The sequence below is a fragment of the Penicilliopsis zonata genome, assembly GCF_001890105.1.
Source record: "Penicilliopsis zonata CBS 506.65 unplaced genomic scaffold ASPZOscaffold_14, whole genome shotgun sequence".
Classification (NCBI taxonomy): domain Eukaryota; kingdom Fungi; phylum Ascomycota; class Eurotiomycetes; order Eurotiales; family Aspergillaceae; genus Penicilliopsis; species Penicilliopsis zonata.
In genome coordinates, this window is record NW_019208923.1 from 449,730 (window position 1) to 464,207 (window position 14,478).

At 51.5% G+C, this 14,478-nt stretch overlaps 5 protein-coding genes and 1 non-coding gene across 6 annotated transcripts; 3 read left to right on the forward strand and 3 right to left on the reverse strand.

Moving 5' to 3' along the window:
* Positions 1-1,705: 1,705 nt before the first annotated feature.
* ASPZODRAFT_781006 (hypothetical protein) lies at positions 1,706-4,333 on the reverse strand. The gene is made up of 3 exons (XM_022730215.1): positions 3,814-4,333; positions 3,618-3,756; positions 1,706-3,562 (listed from the first exon to the last, which is right to left on the reverse strand). The coding sequence occupies exons 1-3, from the start codon at positions 4,089-4,091 to the stop codon at positions 1,880-1,882; spliced, it is 2,100 nt and encodes a 699-aa protein (XP_022578879.1). The 5' UTR covers positions 4,092-4,333; the 3' UTR covers positions 1,706-1,879.
* ASPZODRAFT_781136 (hypothetical protein) lies at positions 4,308-5,806 on the forward strand. The gene is made up of 3 exons (XM_022730218.1): positions 4,308-4,470; positions 4,523-4,591; positions 4,628-5,806. Exons 2-3 carry the CDS (start codon positions 4,576-4,578, stop codon positions 5,569-5,571), a joined length of 960 nt encoding a protein of 319 aa, XP_022578880.1. The 5' UTR covers positions 4,308-4,470; positions 4,523-4,575; the 3' UTR covers positions 5,572-5,806.
* A 218-nt stretch (positions 5,807-6,024) lies between these two features.
* On the reverse strand, positions 6,025-9,569 carry ASPZODRAFT_72010 (hypothetical protein; the record flags this gene model as incomplete). Its single annotated transcript, XM_022729800.1, has 2 exons — positions 6,025-9,277; positions 9,355-9,569. 2 exons carry the CDS (start codon positions 9,567-9,569, stop codon positions 6,025-6,027), a joined length of 3,468 nt encoding a protein of 1,155 aa, XP_022578881.1.
* Positions 9,570-10,912: 1,343 nt separating this feature from the next.
* Positions 10,913-11,290, reverse strand: ASPZODRAFT_33523 (hypothetical protein; the record flags this gene model as incomplete). Its single annotated transcript, XM_022728255.1, has 1 exon — positions 10,913-11,290. A coding segment is annotated over one exon (378 nt), but the record flags the coding sequence as incomplete, so codon positions are not given.
* Positions 11,291-11,485: 195 nt separating this feature from the next.
* ASPZODRAFT_t113 lies at positions 11,486-11,595 on the forward strand. Its single transcript has one exon. It is a non-coding gene; the product is annotated as a tRNA-Met (tRNA).
* Positions 11,596-12,421: 826 nt separating this feature from the next.
* Positions 12,422-13,750, forward strand: ASPZODRAFT_135182 (hypothetical protein). The gene is made up of 2 exons (XM_022723723.1): positions 12,422-13,297; positions 13,387-13,750. Exons 1-2 carry the CDS (start codon positions 12,500-12,502, stop codon positions 13,627-13,629), a joined length of 1,041 nt encoding a protein of 346 aa, XP_022578883.1. The 5' UTR covers positions 12,422-12,499; the 3' UTR covers positions 13,630-13,750.
* Positions 13,751-14,478: the final 728 nt, after the last annotated feature.

Consider the following 14,478-nt stretch of genomic DNA (forward strand, 5'->3'; position numbering starts at 1 on the left):
CTGCTTTCAATTCTCTCCAAGAACAAGTCGACTACTTTCGAGATCAGCGAGCTCTCTAAGCTAGGCATCCAGGTGGTCAAAGTCGAACGCGGGGAAGAGGATATCTTCAAGTTTGAGCCAGCCTTCTTCCTGCCAGACCTGTCGCCATCTTTGCTCTCTGATTATCCCATCCTCGAGGATGAGGAAGAGAGCATCAGCATGTTTCGGGATCATACAGGCGAACCCGACTTTTCTGGCTCCGGGTTGAATGGGCATTGGGGTAATAAACATTGGCGTACCTACCTTACCTTCAGGTCCGTGGGATGAGGGATCAGTCATACAATACCATGTCGGTGTGCATCTCGTTGCGTACCGCAAAGGCCTTACTCATCTCCAAGTCTCCGGTCTTCGTAGAGACTTCAGACAATTGATAAAGCTCAATAGTGTGTATGTATCCACATCTCTCTTCGTTATACTTGAGCAAAGAAACCTTTCCTGACAAGATTTTGTTCTACAAAAGAAACCCCTTCCAGATATACATTCATTCTATGAAGAAGTATCATGAATGGGTTTGGTGGTGCACCTAACCTGCTTCATCGTTGCGCGGACCTTCTAAGCAATGCAAATGGGACTGATACAAGCATCTGTCGAGGTGAGGTAATTTCTATTCTGAGTGCTCTGAGCCAAGACTTTCATTTGAATCATTATCCTCGCTATAATACTCTGCCGGTGAGTTTCTAGAGTCGCTTAGCACGCTTCCTCCCCGGCTTCCAGTGAGATCACACAGCTCACCAAGGGGTTTTTTCTAGATTCTTCTATTCTCCTACATGGGGAAATTTCAGCCACGAATCCTCCAAGCTCATTCATGACTGCGATGCACAAAAGCTGGTCCTGCAGTATATACCGTTGGTGGACTTCTTGGAGAACACAACCGCTGCAGTCTCTCTCTTCATTCGATACTATCTCAGCCATGCTATCGGAGCGTCTTTGAGTAGTCTGATCATCAGATGAATACTAGCCGAAAGGCCACATGCGTGTCAACGTCAAGGGACTATCGAGAGCCGAGACGGTTGTAAATGGGGTTTTGACGTGCAGGCTCAGAGGAGGATAAAGGAGCTGCAAAAAGTCAACTGAAAACAGCGTTGAGAAGATGGGAAGGCTCTTACTGCTCACTTGCAGAATCTATTGTCTTGTTAAACAGTAAAGGGTGGTTCGATTCGAACTGCCCGCCCAAAATAATAATAGCCAGTTGGCCGCTGGCGGTCACTCGATCTCACATGACTCTTGCTCTTAGTTATCATCCTAGGCTTTTTGACTGTTTAATTCAACAAATTTCAAGCCAGCACATCTTTCTCCTGTGAGTCCACTATCGTGAGGACTTCCCCATCCTCACTCTTCCAGCACCTACTATCTAACCTGCTTGACAAGATGCTTGCACCCCTCTCATACTTAACTTTGAACAGAACGATCGATTTGCTCAAGCGAGAGATTCGCCGTCTCGACGTACAAGAACCAGACAGGTGAGAATCATGTAGCATTGGAGAAGCGAACATGATACAGAACCGCCAGCCTAGATCGTCGATTCCCAAGGGGGTCACCCAATACAATGAGTTGGTGCAGGTCGAGATGGCGTTGATGTTACTCAAATCTTGCAGGTTGATCCCGGCCGGGTACAACCAGGAGATCGCGAGGTAGGATGGTCATATACACGGTATAGGACGTGCAGACACACAAGCCTAGTGGCGAGATACTCTGCCTCGCGGCATTTGACTAGCTTCGGCCCAGATTATTCAATGCAGTGGGTTAAAACTAATGCTGTTCCAATCGCTGGTGTCATCCAATACATAGTCATGCCAAGACATAATAAACATGATAATCTACACACATTCGTTCCGTTCATCTATGCAGCTTCGGCTCCGGCTTCGGCTTCATCAAGAACACCCAAATCCGCCTCTTTCTCTAGCGTCGGCTTCTCATAGTCCACCCCGAGATCCTTCGCCCTGTTGTTCTCCTGCGTAGCCATGTACCGGACTAGACTCTCGCACAGCCGGGCAAGCACCCATTCGGGTTCCGTCCGCCCAGCGACCATGGGACTGTTCTCACCGATCCAGTCCCAGTTCAGCACGCCGTACTCGTCTTCATCGGCGTAGGAGCCAGATTCCAGCCCGCCAGCGGGTTTCGGATTTGTGAACTGGATGAGACGCGTAAAATGCACCCATTCCTCGTAGCTGTACTGTTTGGGTTCGTCCAGCAGGGCGTCGAGGGTGGTCTGCCGAATGGCAAAGGCAAGCTGTTGTGCTAGTTCGAGATCTGACGGGGCCAGATCACGAGCGAGCTCTTCCAGCGTGTGTACTGGCCGATCCGCGGCTTGCCTTGCCGGGCGGTTCACTCCGTTCTCTGCATCATCTGTATCATCAACGCCAACCTGAAACCCCTGTTCGACACGTTTCTTTTCTTCGTGCCGCTGCATCGCATTGAATATACCTGGGAACCTAGAGATGAAGTCCCGGTACTTGCCTCGCTGTGGCAGCACGAACCAATCCGCAAAGAGATCTGTGGCCTGTTTGAAGCCGACAACGACGGTGTCGCTCATTTCGGAAATCAGCATGGTCATGGTGGGGACGGCGATGGTCGACCAGACAATGAAGAAGGGTTTCCCTGCGTTGGTTGTAGGCGTGATGTCACCGTATCCAATAGTGATAAGCGAACAGAACCCAAAATACAGAGCTTCGAAATACGTGATACCTTCCAAATGCCAAAAGACAGCGGCACCGCCGGTCCAGACCACGCCAAAGGCAAAAAGACTTACGAAAAGATCGTTCCACCGCCGGAATCGTATGGTCTCGCACTGGATTGCTCGCATAGCATCGAATCTGTCCTTCTCTTCTCGCATAATCAGAAGTTTCGGCCTTTTCGCTCTTGCTTGACTTAGTGAGTGAATGGTAGCTCGGATTGGATGTTTTCGATGCTTTGGTCGAGGCCGGTATATAGAGTCGGATCCCTGGCGCGCACGCAGCGGTATCGGAGGCTTCACCTGGCTTTTGATCTCCATCTCAAAGTCCTCACCAACAGTGACAGACCGATCAAAGGCCATCTGTCGCTTCCGCTCGATGTGTCCCATGATAACGTTGTCGTAATGTAGCTCTTTGGCAAATCGATGGATACTTGACACCACAAGACCCAAAATAATCACGCCGATAACCGCGTAGGGGAGAATAAGGCCCCTGCTCACGTTGTTGGTGGCTACAATGTCGCCGAATCCCAGTGTCAAAACAGTGATGTCGGAAAAGTATAGACCATCTGCAAATGAAAGATTCATAGCCCGCGAGAAGATGGCAGCCCCGATCGTTAGCCAGACAACAAACATGGTGGTTTGCAAGATCAAAGTCCGCTGGTCATCTGTCAGAGCAAAGTGCTGTGGGTAATGGCCCAGGAAATATCCCAACATGTTGATCATGAGAATTATCGCTAAGATGAAGTAAAGAGCTGCCGCAATCACCGCACTCCAGTACGCTTGAGAATATGTCTCCGTCGGTGGTATCGGGGGGTTGTAGATATGTGTGGAAGCAGTTATTCCAACCAACTTGAATACTCGTCAGTTCCAGCTCTCTTGATGGATGGGTGGCTTGACTACTTACAATGCCTGTAGCGAGAAACCAGAGGATGATAGAGGCAGGTAGGGCCACAATGTAACGGACTAACTGCGTGAAGTTGAAGAGAAGAAAGATGTTGCCCACCACGCCGCAGACAAGCGAGGTAGCGTTGAGGGCAGTGCACCTGGCAAATGAATCAGTAGAGTGGAATAGAGCCATCCTGGAAATATCATATTCTCACCATTTTGGATCGTGTATACCGACTTGAAGGTAAGTTCCGTCTTGCGGTCCTGGTTTATCGAAAATGATGGTATCCCTCCAGGGCATCACCAGAGCCACGATAGACATCACATTGGCCAGAGGGCCTGTAGCTGCCGCAATCAATGGAATCGCAGTCGATGCAATCCACCACGTCTGAGGCTCATCGTCGTCTGGTGGCCGCATATGAAAATGGGTCGATAATCGCCGCCATAATGACCGATTGCCTGTACTCTGAGTACCAAGGTCGCCGTCCTGCATATTAGGCCATCAAAAGTCTAAGATAGAGCCCTTTGACTGAATTTATCATCGACATTAAGCCTCTTGGGGCCCTTTTATGTCCACTGCCTTTCTTTGTGCCTCCCTTGTGTCAAAGGAAACCGGCCATTGGTAGTGCTCTGCCAAACTGATAGGGCACAGTACAGATGAGAAACCAGTTCTTTGACTTTCAAAATAATTCTCTCAAGATTAAAAAGATATATTAACAATAATAAAAACAAATTGTCCCAATGGAATGAGCACTTTCGAGCGGTGCAAAGGTTGGCAAACCGTCGCATTCCGCGCCCGGGATCGGCTAAACCCTCGATCTTATTATGTCTTGCTATTTTCCCTCTCTGAAGGTTGCGTCATCGACTGACCAGCAGCGTCTCCCTTCCCTTGTTCTTCCCCCGACGCATCTAACCACTCATCAGTTTTTATCTTGCATCTCATTCGCGTCGATCGACGTGAGAGGACAGACGCCCCCATGCTCTACCGCGCCGGTCCTTGGGCTTTGCTCCTCGCCACCGCTTGGTCCGCCGCGCTCTCCGCGCGTCCTACGTCCCGCGAACGCAGCACCGAACTCAGGCCCCTACCGTTGGTGATATGGCACGGGCTCGGCGATAGCTTCGAAAATGACGGGTTGAAACAAGTGGCCGCGCTGGCGGAAGAGGTCAACCCCGGGACGTACGTGCACCTTGTGCACCTGGCCGACACGGGCAGCGGTGACCGCCAGGCAACCTTCTTGGGGAACGTGACAGAGCAGGTGGCAGCTGTGTGTGAGCAGCTGGCTGCAGATCCGATCCTGAGCACTGCTCCGGCCGTGAACGCTCTTGGCTTCTCGCAGGGTGGCCAGTTCCTACGGGCGTACGTCGAGCGGTGCAACTCGCCGCCGGTCCGCAACCTCGTCACCTTCGGCAGCCAGCACAACGGGATCGCCGAATTTCAGGACTGCGGTCTGACGGACTGGGCGTGCCGTGCGGCGGAGGCCCTGCTGCGCTCCAACCGCTGGTCGGATTTTGTGCAGTCGCGGCTCGTCCCCGCCCAGTACTTCCGTGACCCGGCCGAGCTGGACGCGTACCTGGAGCACAGCAACTTCCTGGCCGACATCAACAACGAGAGGGAGGAGAAGAACGAGATGTACCGCGCTAACCTCATCTCGCTCAACCGGTTCTCCATGTTCATGTTCGCCGACGACACAATGGTCAACCCGAAGGAGAGCGCGTGGTTTGCCGAGGTGAACGCCACAACGGGCGAGGTGACGCCTCTCCACGAACGGCCCATCTATACGGAAGACTGGCTGGGTCTCAAGGCCCTCGATGAACAGGGGAAGCTCGATTTCAAGACCGTTCCGGGCGCCCACATGCATTTGACCGATGACTGCTTGGTCGACACTTTCAACGAGTATTTTGGGCCCGTCGACGTCGACGTCGAGGTGGACGCTCATGCTCCGGCTCTTCTGGTCCAGCAAGCTGGCTTGTAGGATATGTATTGTGGTCTATTTCGCTCATTTAACATCTAAATGCAACCCTGTAGCTTTTTTCCACAGGTATAGTTGATTATATGTAGAACAAAGTCTACAGAAAATGGTATCTAGATCCTACAGTAAAGAAGCAGAGGCATCAGGGAGAAAAGAAATTGTGTTGATTAATTAATGAATGATATCTTTAAGAGACATTGTTTACAAAGAACAGTACAAATGAATAATAAAAAACTAAAAACTAAAGGAAATGGGAAGCAGTGGATTTGAAAACAGGATGGATGATATATGAAAATGGCAGGGTGACATGAACAAAAGTCTATCCAAAAACAAAGAGAAGGGCAAATGCAAAGAAAAAGGAGGAAAAGAGTGTATGTAGAACTGTAGACCAAATAATCATAGAAAAAACAGGATCATGGGTGCAATTATACAGGAGGGAATCAAAGATGAAGAGAATCAGTACGGTGGACGGCCGATACCGCCGCTGACGGCCCGTCGGCTAGACTGGCTGTTGAGGCTCCTCGTCTCGTGCAGGGAATGCGAATTTCCACGTTGGCTTGAGGGGGACAAGAAGCCATCAAGGAGTTTCAGAACATCGTCTCGCTGGCGGTCGTCGACGAGCCCCTCGCTGCCAATGGCGGAGCCAGCAAGACCGGTGCTGGACCTCGTTCTGTCCCTGTTCAGCGACCCGGGCGGACGGGAGCCCGAGGACGTAGTGGTCGCAGGCCTGCCTTTGCCCGGAGCAGTCGATGGTCGATTGGCAGAGGATAATGAACGTTGGGAATCGTTCGGGAAGCCGCCGGGGATTGACAGGGATGGGGGGATTGGTGGAACTGGGGGGATTTCGTCGGGATCCAGAGAAGATTGGTCAAATAACATTCCATTGCCGCTGAAGCCTGTCACAGATGCCTTTGGTGTCTCCGAACCGTCATAGTCCGAGTTCCCTGACCGGTCATACACAGACTGCGGTCTGCTGCCTGAGACATCCTCGGCTTCGGACATGGAGAAGGCACCGCTCACCATGCTTTCGCTGCTGTTGGAGATCACGCTGGTGTTCGATCTATCCAGCCGGCCACGCAGCGGACTCTGCTTACGAGTTGTTTTGCCTTCCGTGTTGACAGAAAGAACACGACGCAGGTCATTCATGCGAACGGGCGATCCACGGCCGGATATGTGGTCCAGCGACCCGCTGGATTCGGGGACGCTCATTCGCCGAGATTGCTTTACGCTGGTTGCATATGCGTACGAACCATGAGCACTTGGCGACGCAGTTCCAGCCGTGGGAGAGCCGTCTCTATTCCCGTTGATCTGGATGTAGGGCCTCCCACCAAAGGCGCCGCTTCGGGAGCCCGCGATGGATAACGTCTTGATGCTTTCCTTCTCAATAGCAGCAAGACAGCTCTCCTTCGACCAATTTGACAGCATTTGATTTGTGAAACTGAGCGGAAGAGAAGCACTCTTAGGTACCTCGGCCGTTGGCAGAATGTTGTTCATAGTAGGAAGATTATGAAGACCTCGCCCGGAAAGGTTGAGTGGATTATGAGAAGACGTGGTCGTTGTCGCGTTATACGACTGTTCGATCTGTCGGACCAAATCTTCCACACTCCGAAACGGAGGGAATGTAGATGCAGCGGGATTCAGGCTGCTGGCATCCGTCGGGGCACCAGATAAAATAGAGTCGAGTGAAGCGGGGGGGAGACGAACTTTCTTGAGCCACAAGCCCTGTTTCCTCCTTGTGTCGCTCTCGTGCAAGATTTCCTTTCCAGAGTTCGACGCTTCCAAGTTAAATTTTTCAACCACAGCTGACAGGTAGCCATATATCAGGCTTCCAATGTTCACTTTGGCAGCGAAAGATCGCAGTTTGTAGACCGTATTCAAATCTTCTTGCAGCCGCAAAACGACAGGAAGACCAAAACGGATAGCATTAACGCCCAGGTGCTCAACCAAGTTTGCAAGCAGTAGGTGAAGAAGCAGCACGCTAGATTCGTCCGTGGGATTTTCCAGCGCGATATCGTAAATCGTCAAGTGCAGTAGACGGAGAAAGTTGGACTGTGCGAGCACAGCCACTCGTTCTCGTTGGCTCGAAGTCGTCCCCATGGCAGCTTGCTTTGCAGATTTGTCTGCCGATTCGGACAGATCCCGCTTCGATAGTGATTTAGAAAGCTTTCCAGGCTCTACCTTGGCTTGCAGATCACTCTTGCTCGTCTCGAGCTTCAACCACGACAAGAATGCATCAGCATAGGCGTAGCGTACGGTTTGATCCGGGTCGCGCAGCAGCCAGTGAGTTCCCTCCCAGACATGGATACCTACTCGGTTTCTGGTCTCGACGCCTGCGGCGGCCATGGGGTGTCGGAGGTTAGCGACGACGAGAACGTTCTTAATGGATTTCAGGGCTGTGATTTTAGCGGTCGAATATGAAAATGCATCCGTGCTGCTCTCCTCGCTGGGTTGGCTAGTAGCTGCGAAAGAGTTCTCGAGATTGTTTGTCGAGTTTGCCGCGCTGTCAGTCGACGCCGACGCCTTGATGCGAGCCAGGATCGTCTTGATCGTGTCCGCAACTTGGTCACCGTAGTAAATGTGGGTGGCCAGATCGCCAATAGATTGCTCGAGAAGAGCGAGAAGTTTTCGCTGTGCAGCTGGCCCTTTGTACTGTTGCTTCTCCTCTGTATCGCCATTCAAGTTCTCCTTGGCCGGGAGCTGCAGGACTCGCAGGATGTTCTGCATCAGTCCAAGCAAGACATCCATAACACTGAGACCTATCATGTTCACCGAGGATTTGAGGAGCCAATCGAACAGATACACCAAAGTGAACGCCTGGCTCAGATTGTTTGCGGTGATATCGGTTTCCAGCAAGACTTCCATGGCCGTCACTAGGATGACGAAGCGGATCTGCACGGGACACCAGCTTGCAATCAGCTCAACCAGCGAAGATGCCCAGGTGCTGCTCGCCGCCACGCCTAAGACATGATCATACTGGTTTTCCGGTAGAGGATGCTGGCTGGTGATGAACTTGAGCACCGTTCTGGTCGCGATACGAATCTGGCCACGGCTGCTGCCGGACACGATCACACGTTCCAAACAACGAAAGGCCAGCAGACGCATCTCCATCTCTGCCTGCCTGTCCGCGTCGGCTGCAGTCTGCGACGCCAGCGCCGGATCACCCTCTGCGGTATCAGCCGTCTGCACGGTTGCAACGCTCACCCTACGCCGCCGCGCCAATTCTCGTTCGTTCTTTTCCGAGTCGTGAAGGTGCGACCGTAGGTTGACGAGCACATCGTCTTCGCCGTTGTAAAGATTCTGCAGGACGACCGGTAACACGATTCCCAGGAGATATCCGCCGTCGACAGCCACTCCCTCGGAGCTAACGACGCCCTTGATTGCGTGCAAGCCTACATTCTTCCAGCGTATCGCCATGGGGGCGCTCAGGGTTCCCTTTGCGTCGGCGTTTGGGCTGGTGGCGGCGAAAGCCGTATACATCCGTACGACTTCACGGTACTGGTGTGCGAGGTCCTTATCAGCCGACAGAGCGGCCATGTCCTGGTGTCGGCAGAACATCTCAAAGGTTGCCACCGACGCCTCTACCATTGAAATATCATTGGAGCGCAGAACGGTATCGATGATTGTGAGGATGGAGCGAGCATAGATGGGCAGGTCGCGAGGAACCTTCTCAATCAGTGCAGTAAGGATCTGCAGGGTAACCTGGACATTTCTATAGGTATAGAAAAAAAAGGGAGAGTCAGCCATTATAGATAAACAAAAAGCTTTCTTGTCTTCATCACAACGTACCCCAATCTCCGCCGCCAGACATCGCGGGCAGCCCTTTTTTCCAAGAACGCGCCGACTTTCGTCAGCTTACTGCGACGCGTACTCGCATAGTACAGGAGGTAGGACAGTTCGCTCGAATTCGGGATAACCTCCTGCACGCCTTTCTGGTATTTCGGATAACATTTCAAGATCAAAACCTGGTGTTTAGGCCGGCAGGACTGGCGGACGGACTCCATCGGGAGCGGCGAGAACGGAGGTGCCTGGCTTCTCTAGCGATTGTGAGAAAGGGGGGGGTAACAAAATCGATCCTGTGCACGAGGATGTATAATAGACAGCGAAACAACAAGACGATATGATTCAGTGCCGCTGTGGAGACGTGTCATTTGGGTGGTGATAGATTCAAGCGACGAGCCAGCGTGGAAAAGGGCTGCGAAGGCTTCAAGGTACCGCAAGGCACCAACGACGGCGGCCGGCGGGCTAATTACCAGGCGCGGGGCTGGTGCATCGGTCCTAAGGACGCTGGAGGGTGTTTTGTGCAGGGAAGGTCGAGCTGCACAGGAAGAACGAGAGCCAGAGCGATGACGCAGTGGTGCAGAGGCTTCTCTGAGGAGGGGGGTCAAAAGCGAATTGAGAGAAGCTGGCTGGATTTGGGCTTACGGAGTTAGGAGTTTATAGTTTATGTGCACAAGCTGTCACTGACTTATGTACACACTTTTGGTAGACAAATGAAGTTCAGGTCCTCAGGTGCTAGATATATATTGTTAATTTCTCGAGAATTAAGATATTATTCTCCGACTGATGAACCCTCCAACAGCAATACGAGTTCCTCGCATGAGGGCGTAAGGCGATTGCTCGGCTCCGATGCCGATGACGCAGCCACCGTATCGCTCTTTGAAAGCGACGGAAATAGGGAATACAGAGGGAGAAAACACAATGTGATTGTTTCTTTTACTTTTTATTAATACCTGCATAGGTGACTTGTAGGCTAATGATGGTTTCAGTTGTCTGTCGCCATGAGGGTGCCTTTCTCCGTGTACCAAACAGAATATATTCGCAGCCGATGCCTCCGCCAGTAGTGAGCAAATCGCCATTGCGTAACCCCCGCAGTTCAACGGATATCGCGGAGACCAATCCGTATGGACTCTCGGTTTTCGCGGCCTCATAATAAAACTCCTGGTGCCAATGGCAGTTAAACTTTAAGCTGATACCAGGCATCGATCTTGAGATAGGGCGGTTTGAAATGGCCGTATGTGCCTCGGTCAGACATTCTATCATCTGTGAAGCTGTCATGCCACTCTGTGGCTTCGAGAAGGATATTTTGGAAGTTTGGGTCGTAGGAACTGGACATGGATAGATAGGCAGGATATGGGCGTCATTCTCGCCTCGAGAAACTGGGTCGGTTGCCACCCTGGAATGATAAGGAGTCGCTCCATTGAAAGATTGTCGAAGTATACATCAAATATATCCATCGGCCACATCACGACTTGGGCGGATTTCCATTGTCGGCTTCATCTTCCACAGTCTCCCGCTGTGCGTTCTCGTCCGCTGCAAGTGCATTGGCATCGTTCCCTTCGCCGCTCTCATCGGGAATACCAGTCCCCGCGAGCGCCTCGATCACCTGCGGGCGGATAATATCGCGACGGAAGGTTTCCTGCTGAAGCAACTTGAGGGCACGTAGTGTTGCCCCGGGATGCGTGAGGAACTGCGAGTATTCGGGCGTCTTCCAGTACGAGTAGAGGTAGGCAAGGTAGGCCGCGAATGCCTGTGCGTCTGCAGAGAGAGTGGAGTCTGTGTCTTCGTCGTCTGTAGACGTGGAAATCCCAAGCAGGCCGGGATAGTTGACTGCGAGATGTGACAGGTAATAAGGGTTCGCGAGGGAGGAGACAAACTCGAGCTCGAGAGTGAAGCGTGGATTCGCGAGGTTCGCAGACGGAGGCTGCTGGTTTGGATCAGCAGGAGGAACAGGCTGAGCCATGGGGACTGTATTTTATTTAAACTGCTCCGAGTCAGTGGTCAGTAAGTAATCTCTGAGGAGGTAAGTTGGCATGGCAGCTCTTGTCTAATCGCGAGCGAGAAGTTAGCTGGGACGGGGGTGGTGGCCAAACTGTGTTTGGCATAAGAATCAGAATTTCAACCGCTTTGTCAACAAGTTGCCTCTGTGGTGTAGTTGGTTATCACGTAGGTCTCATATCACTGATATGACATTGGAGCAGCAACTCCATTGATATCCTAAGGCCGGGAGTTCGATCCTCCCCGGGGGCACTTCTTTTTGCTTTCTTTTTTGTCGCCAACCAACCAGTAAAATAAAAAAGCATCTCTCTCTCTCTCTCCTCCCTCTCTTTTACATTTTCTACTTGTGTTTTTTATTTTTTTCCTTTTTATTATATACCTGTTGCAGGATGCAATAATTTACTTTTTATTATTTTAACTAGGTAGGTAGTTGATAACTATATATACTGTCTGTCTATAATAAACATAACACCTAGTAGTGAAGTCAGTGTTAGCAGTAGTGGTGTTTATATATTTATTTACACGTGTAAATCAATACCTCAATGGCCACACACAGCCACAACAATAAAGTAACGATAGGACTATTTTAATGATTGATTCTTATCAGGCTGCGCCCGTTGCCACAGTCAACAGGGACCTTCTTCCCTTCCAACCGTCCTCGGGGAGTACGCGACATCTCCAAAGCCAATGGGTTAAGAGAACCCAGTATCGTGCCAGCAGCCGTCGAGCATGCCATCAACCAGCTCCGATATCGTCGGACGAGCCCATTAGCCAGATATTGTGTAGTACATAGGTATGGTCATCATACCATATACCTAGGCAGCAACAGACTCCCACTAGAAAAGCATAACTGTAGCAAAATCCGAGAGCTGGTATCTATCATCATGGACCCTTTCCTGGTTTAAGCGTCTTGGTGAAATAGAGCGTCTTTGTACCCGGTCCAGGGAATCAGCCGAATTAAACGATTCGAACCAATACAAATGACTAGACATCCAGGTCGATAAATGCATATATCATATAGCAGTACTTTTGTACACTGATAAACGACTGCAGGGGTCTACACGAGCGGGGGTTTTACCCTGTACAGCCACCATCAAACTGAACCTACAAACGTCACTAATTAGGCACCAACATAAAGAGGAAAAGGAAAAAAAAAATGAGCATGTTACAGTGGCTGGTCATCAAACCGCTGGGTATTTTACGAAGCGCATTTGCCTGGATGATCGAAAAGACCGTGCAATCTATACGAACCATCATGTCTACGATCCCCAAAGCGACTAGAAGCGTGATCGAGCAGCTGGTGGTGACGCCCGACAGGTGGGACTCGTACCCCACGATCGACCGGAGTACCATCCACAACGCTCTATTCCGGAACACGGACACCACCACGCGAACGACACGCTGCGTGCTAACCGATGTGACGGTGACGGGGGACTCGCGGCGCACGGAGATCTCGCGCAGCGAGTTGACGCGGTGCGTGGTGACGCGGGCGAAGATCTCACGGAGCCAGCTGGAGGACACGAAAGTGACGGACTGCGAGGAAGTGGGACGTACAAAGGCAACCAGGACGCAGCTGAACGGCGCTACGTCTGTGACGCGCAGTGATCTCGACGACACGATGGTCATGGGCCGTAGCTCGATGCATCGCAGTACGGCCGTTGGGAGTGTCGTGGCGGACTCGAGCCAGGTTGAGCGCAGCACGTTGGACCGGGTGATTATGACGCGCAGCCGGGTGAACCGCGCGACCCTGACGAACTGCGAGATGATGCAGTGCGAGGTGTACAACACCACCTTCGAGGGGATGACGCTCAAGTACGGGATCTGGAGGGATGGAGATCTGGTCGGCCGGACCTGCGAGGAGGAGGTGATCGCCCGGCCCAAGTCGACAAGCAGCAACAATAACGAGCTTCCGCGGATGGGCGGGATGCCCTCATCGTCATCGCCAGATGAGCCTGTAAGTTGAACTGTTTGAACTGATTTCCAAGCCCACAATCACATTTCATGTGTTTGTTTTTACTGTTTGTTTTTACTGATTGATGTTAGACCGGGGAACCCTCAACGAGTAGACCCCCCGAGAAGAACGCTCATATCTCAGATGGCGTGAGTGTGTCCAGCAGTTCGAGTGAGGATGAAGACCTGGACGAACGAGGCCCGCCGCCGCCATACTCTGACTACCATCCTGAACCTGCGAGGAGCTTCCGGGTTGGGAATGTCATTGTGGAGGGTGCTGACGACGAGAATGTTCGTCTCTTTTTTGGAAACGTGCATGCGCGGGAACTGATGTAGTCTCTATATTTAGTCAATTCATACGGGGTATACGGATAGTCAAGATATGCCGCTCAACTGCATGATGTTGAGTACTCCGTACCTAGTAGGTAGTAGATTACTTCGTACCCACGCTTTCAACAGACCACATAACTTAATAACTCTCTCATACGCCAAATACCGGCGATCCGTCGTACCTATACCTCTACAGAGTATTGATCGATACAGACTAGAGACCTGAGCGTCAGAGTTCACCACGCAAGGAGCCCGCCAGATTGAATGACGGACGGATCCAGTCTTCCCCTACGTCACGGACGAACTCTTTTTTAACATCTATAGAGCATGGAGTACACAGTGCACAGTGCACAGTGCTGAGCAGTTCGCGAGTCCACCCTGTATGTACCATGTACTCCTTTAGCCCGACTATCTTGCTGATAACCAGACGATCGCGTCGATCGGTGACATTCCGAGTGATGTCAGGATGGTATGCGTGCGCGTCATGAAGAGGGGGAGGAATTGGCTGTCTCGGTTTGAGATAACAGTCGTTCTCACTGGAATCTGAATAGACAGAGTACGTAGGTACTCCGTAGGTACTCCGTATGTAGTCTCGTTTGTTAGCCGTGATACAACGAGTGCTGACAAGGGCGGATCACGTAACCCGGACTCTGTTCCTGACTGAAACAGCATGTCGAACTAGGATCAGCGGCATTATTATTTCGAGTAGGTCTGGAGGTTGGCGACATGCAGGAGTCTCAATTATAGACGTCGAGCGCTTTGGTATTACTAGCGAGTCTCTAATGCAGGTACCCTCTGCGGTCCTCTGTATGGAGTACGGAGTACCGATTACCTTAGAGACTCTGGAGTCTGGTG

Coding starts and splice junctions, on each gene's coding strand:
- ASPZODRAFT_781006 (XM_022730215.1), bottom strand. CDS start 4,091: ATGCAGGACGGCGACCTTGGTACTCAGAGTACAGGCAATCGGTCATTA. Junction 3,757..3,813: donor GGTATACACGATCCAAAATG/GTGAGAATATGA, acceptor TTCATTTGCCAG/GTGCACTGCCCTCAACGCTA. Junction 3,563..3,617: donor GGTTTCTCGCTACAGGCATT/GTAAGTAGTCAA, acceptor CGAGTATTCAAG/TTGGTTGGAATAACTGCTTC.
- ASPZODRAFT_135182 (XM_022723723.1), top strand. CDS start 12,500: ATGAGCATGTTACAGTGGCTGGTCATCAAACCGCTGGGTATTTTACGA. Junction 13,298..13,386: donor CGTCATCGCCAGATGAGCCT/GTAAGTTGAACT, acceptor GATTGATGTTAG/ACCGGGGAACCCTCAACGAG.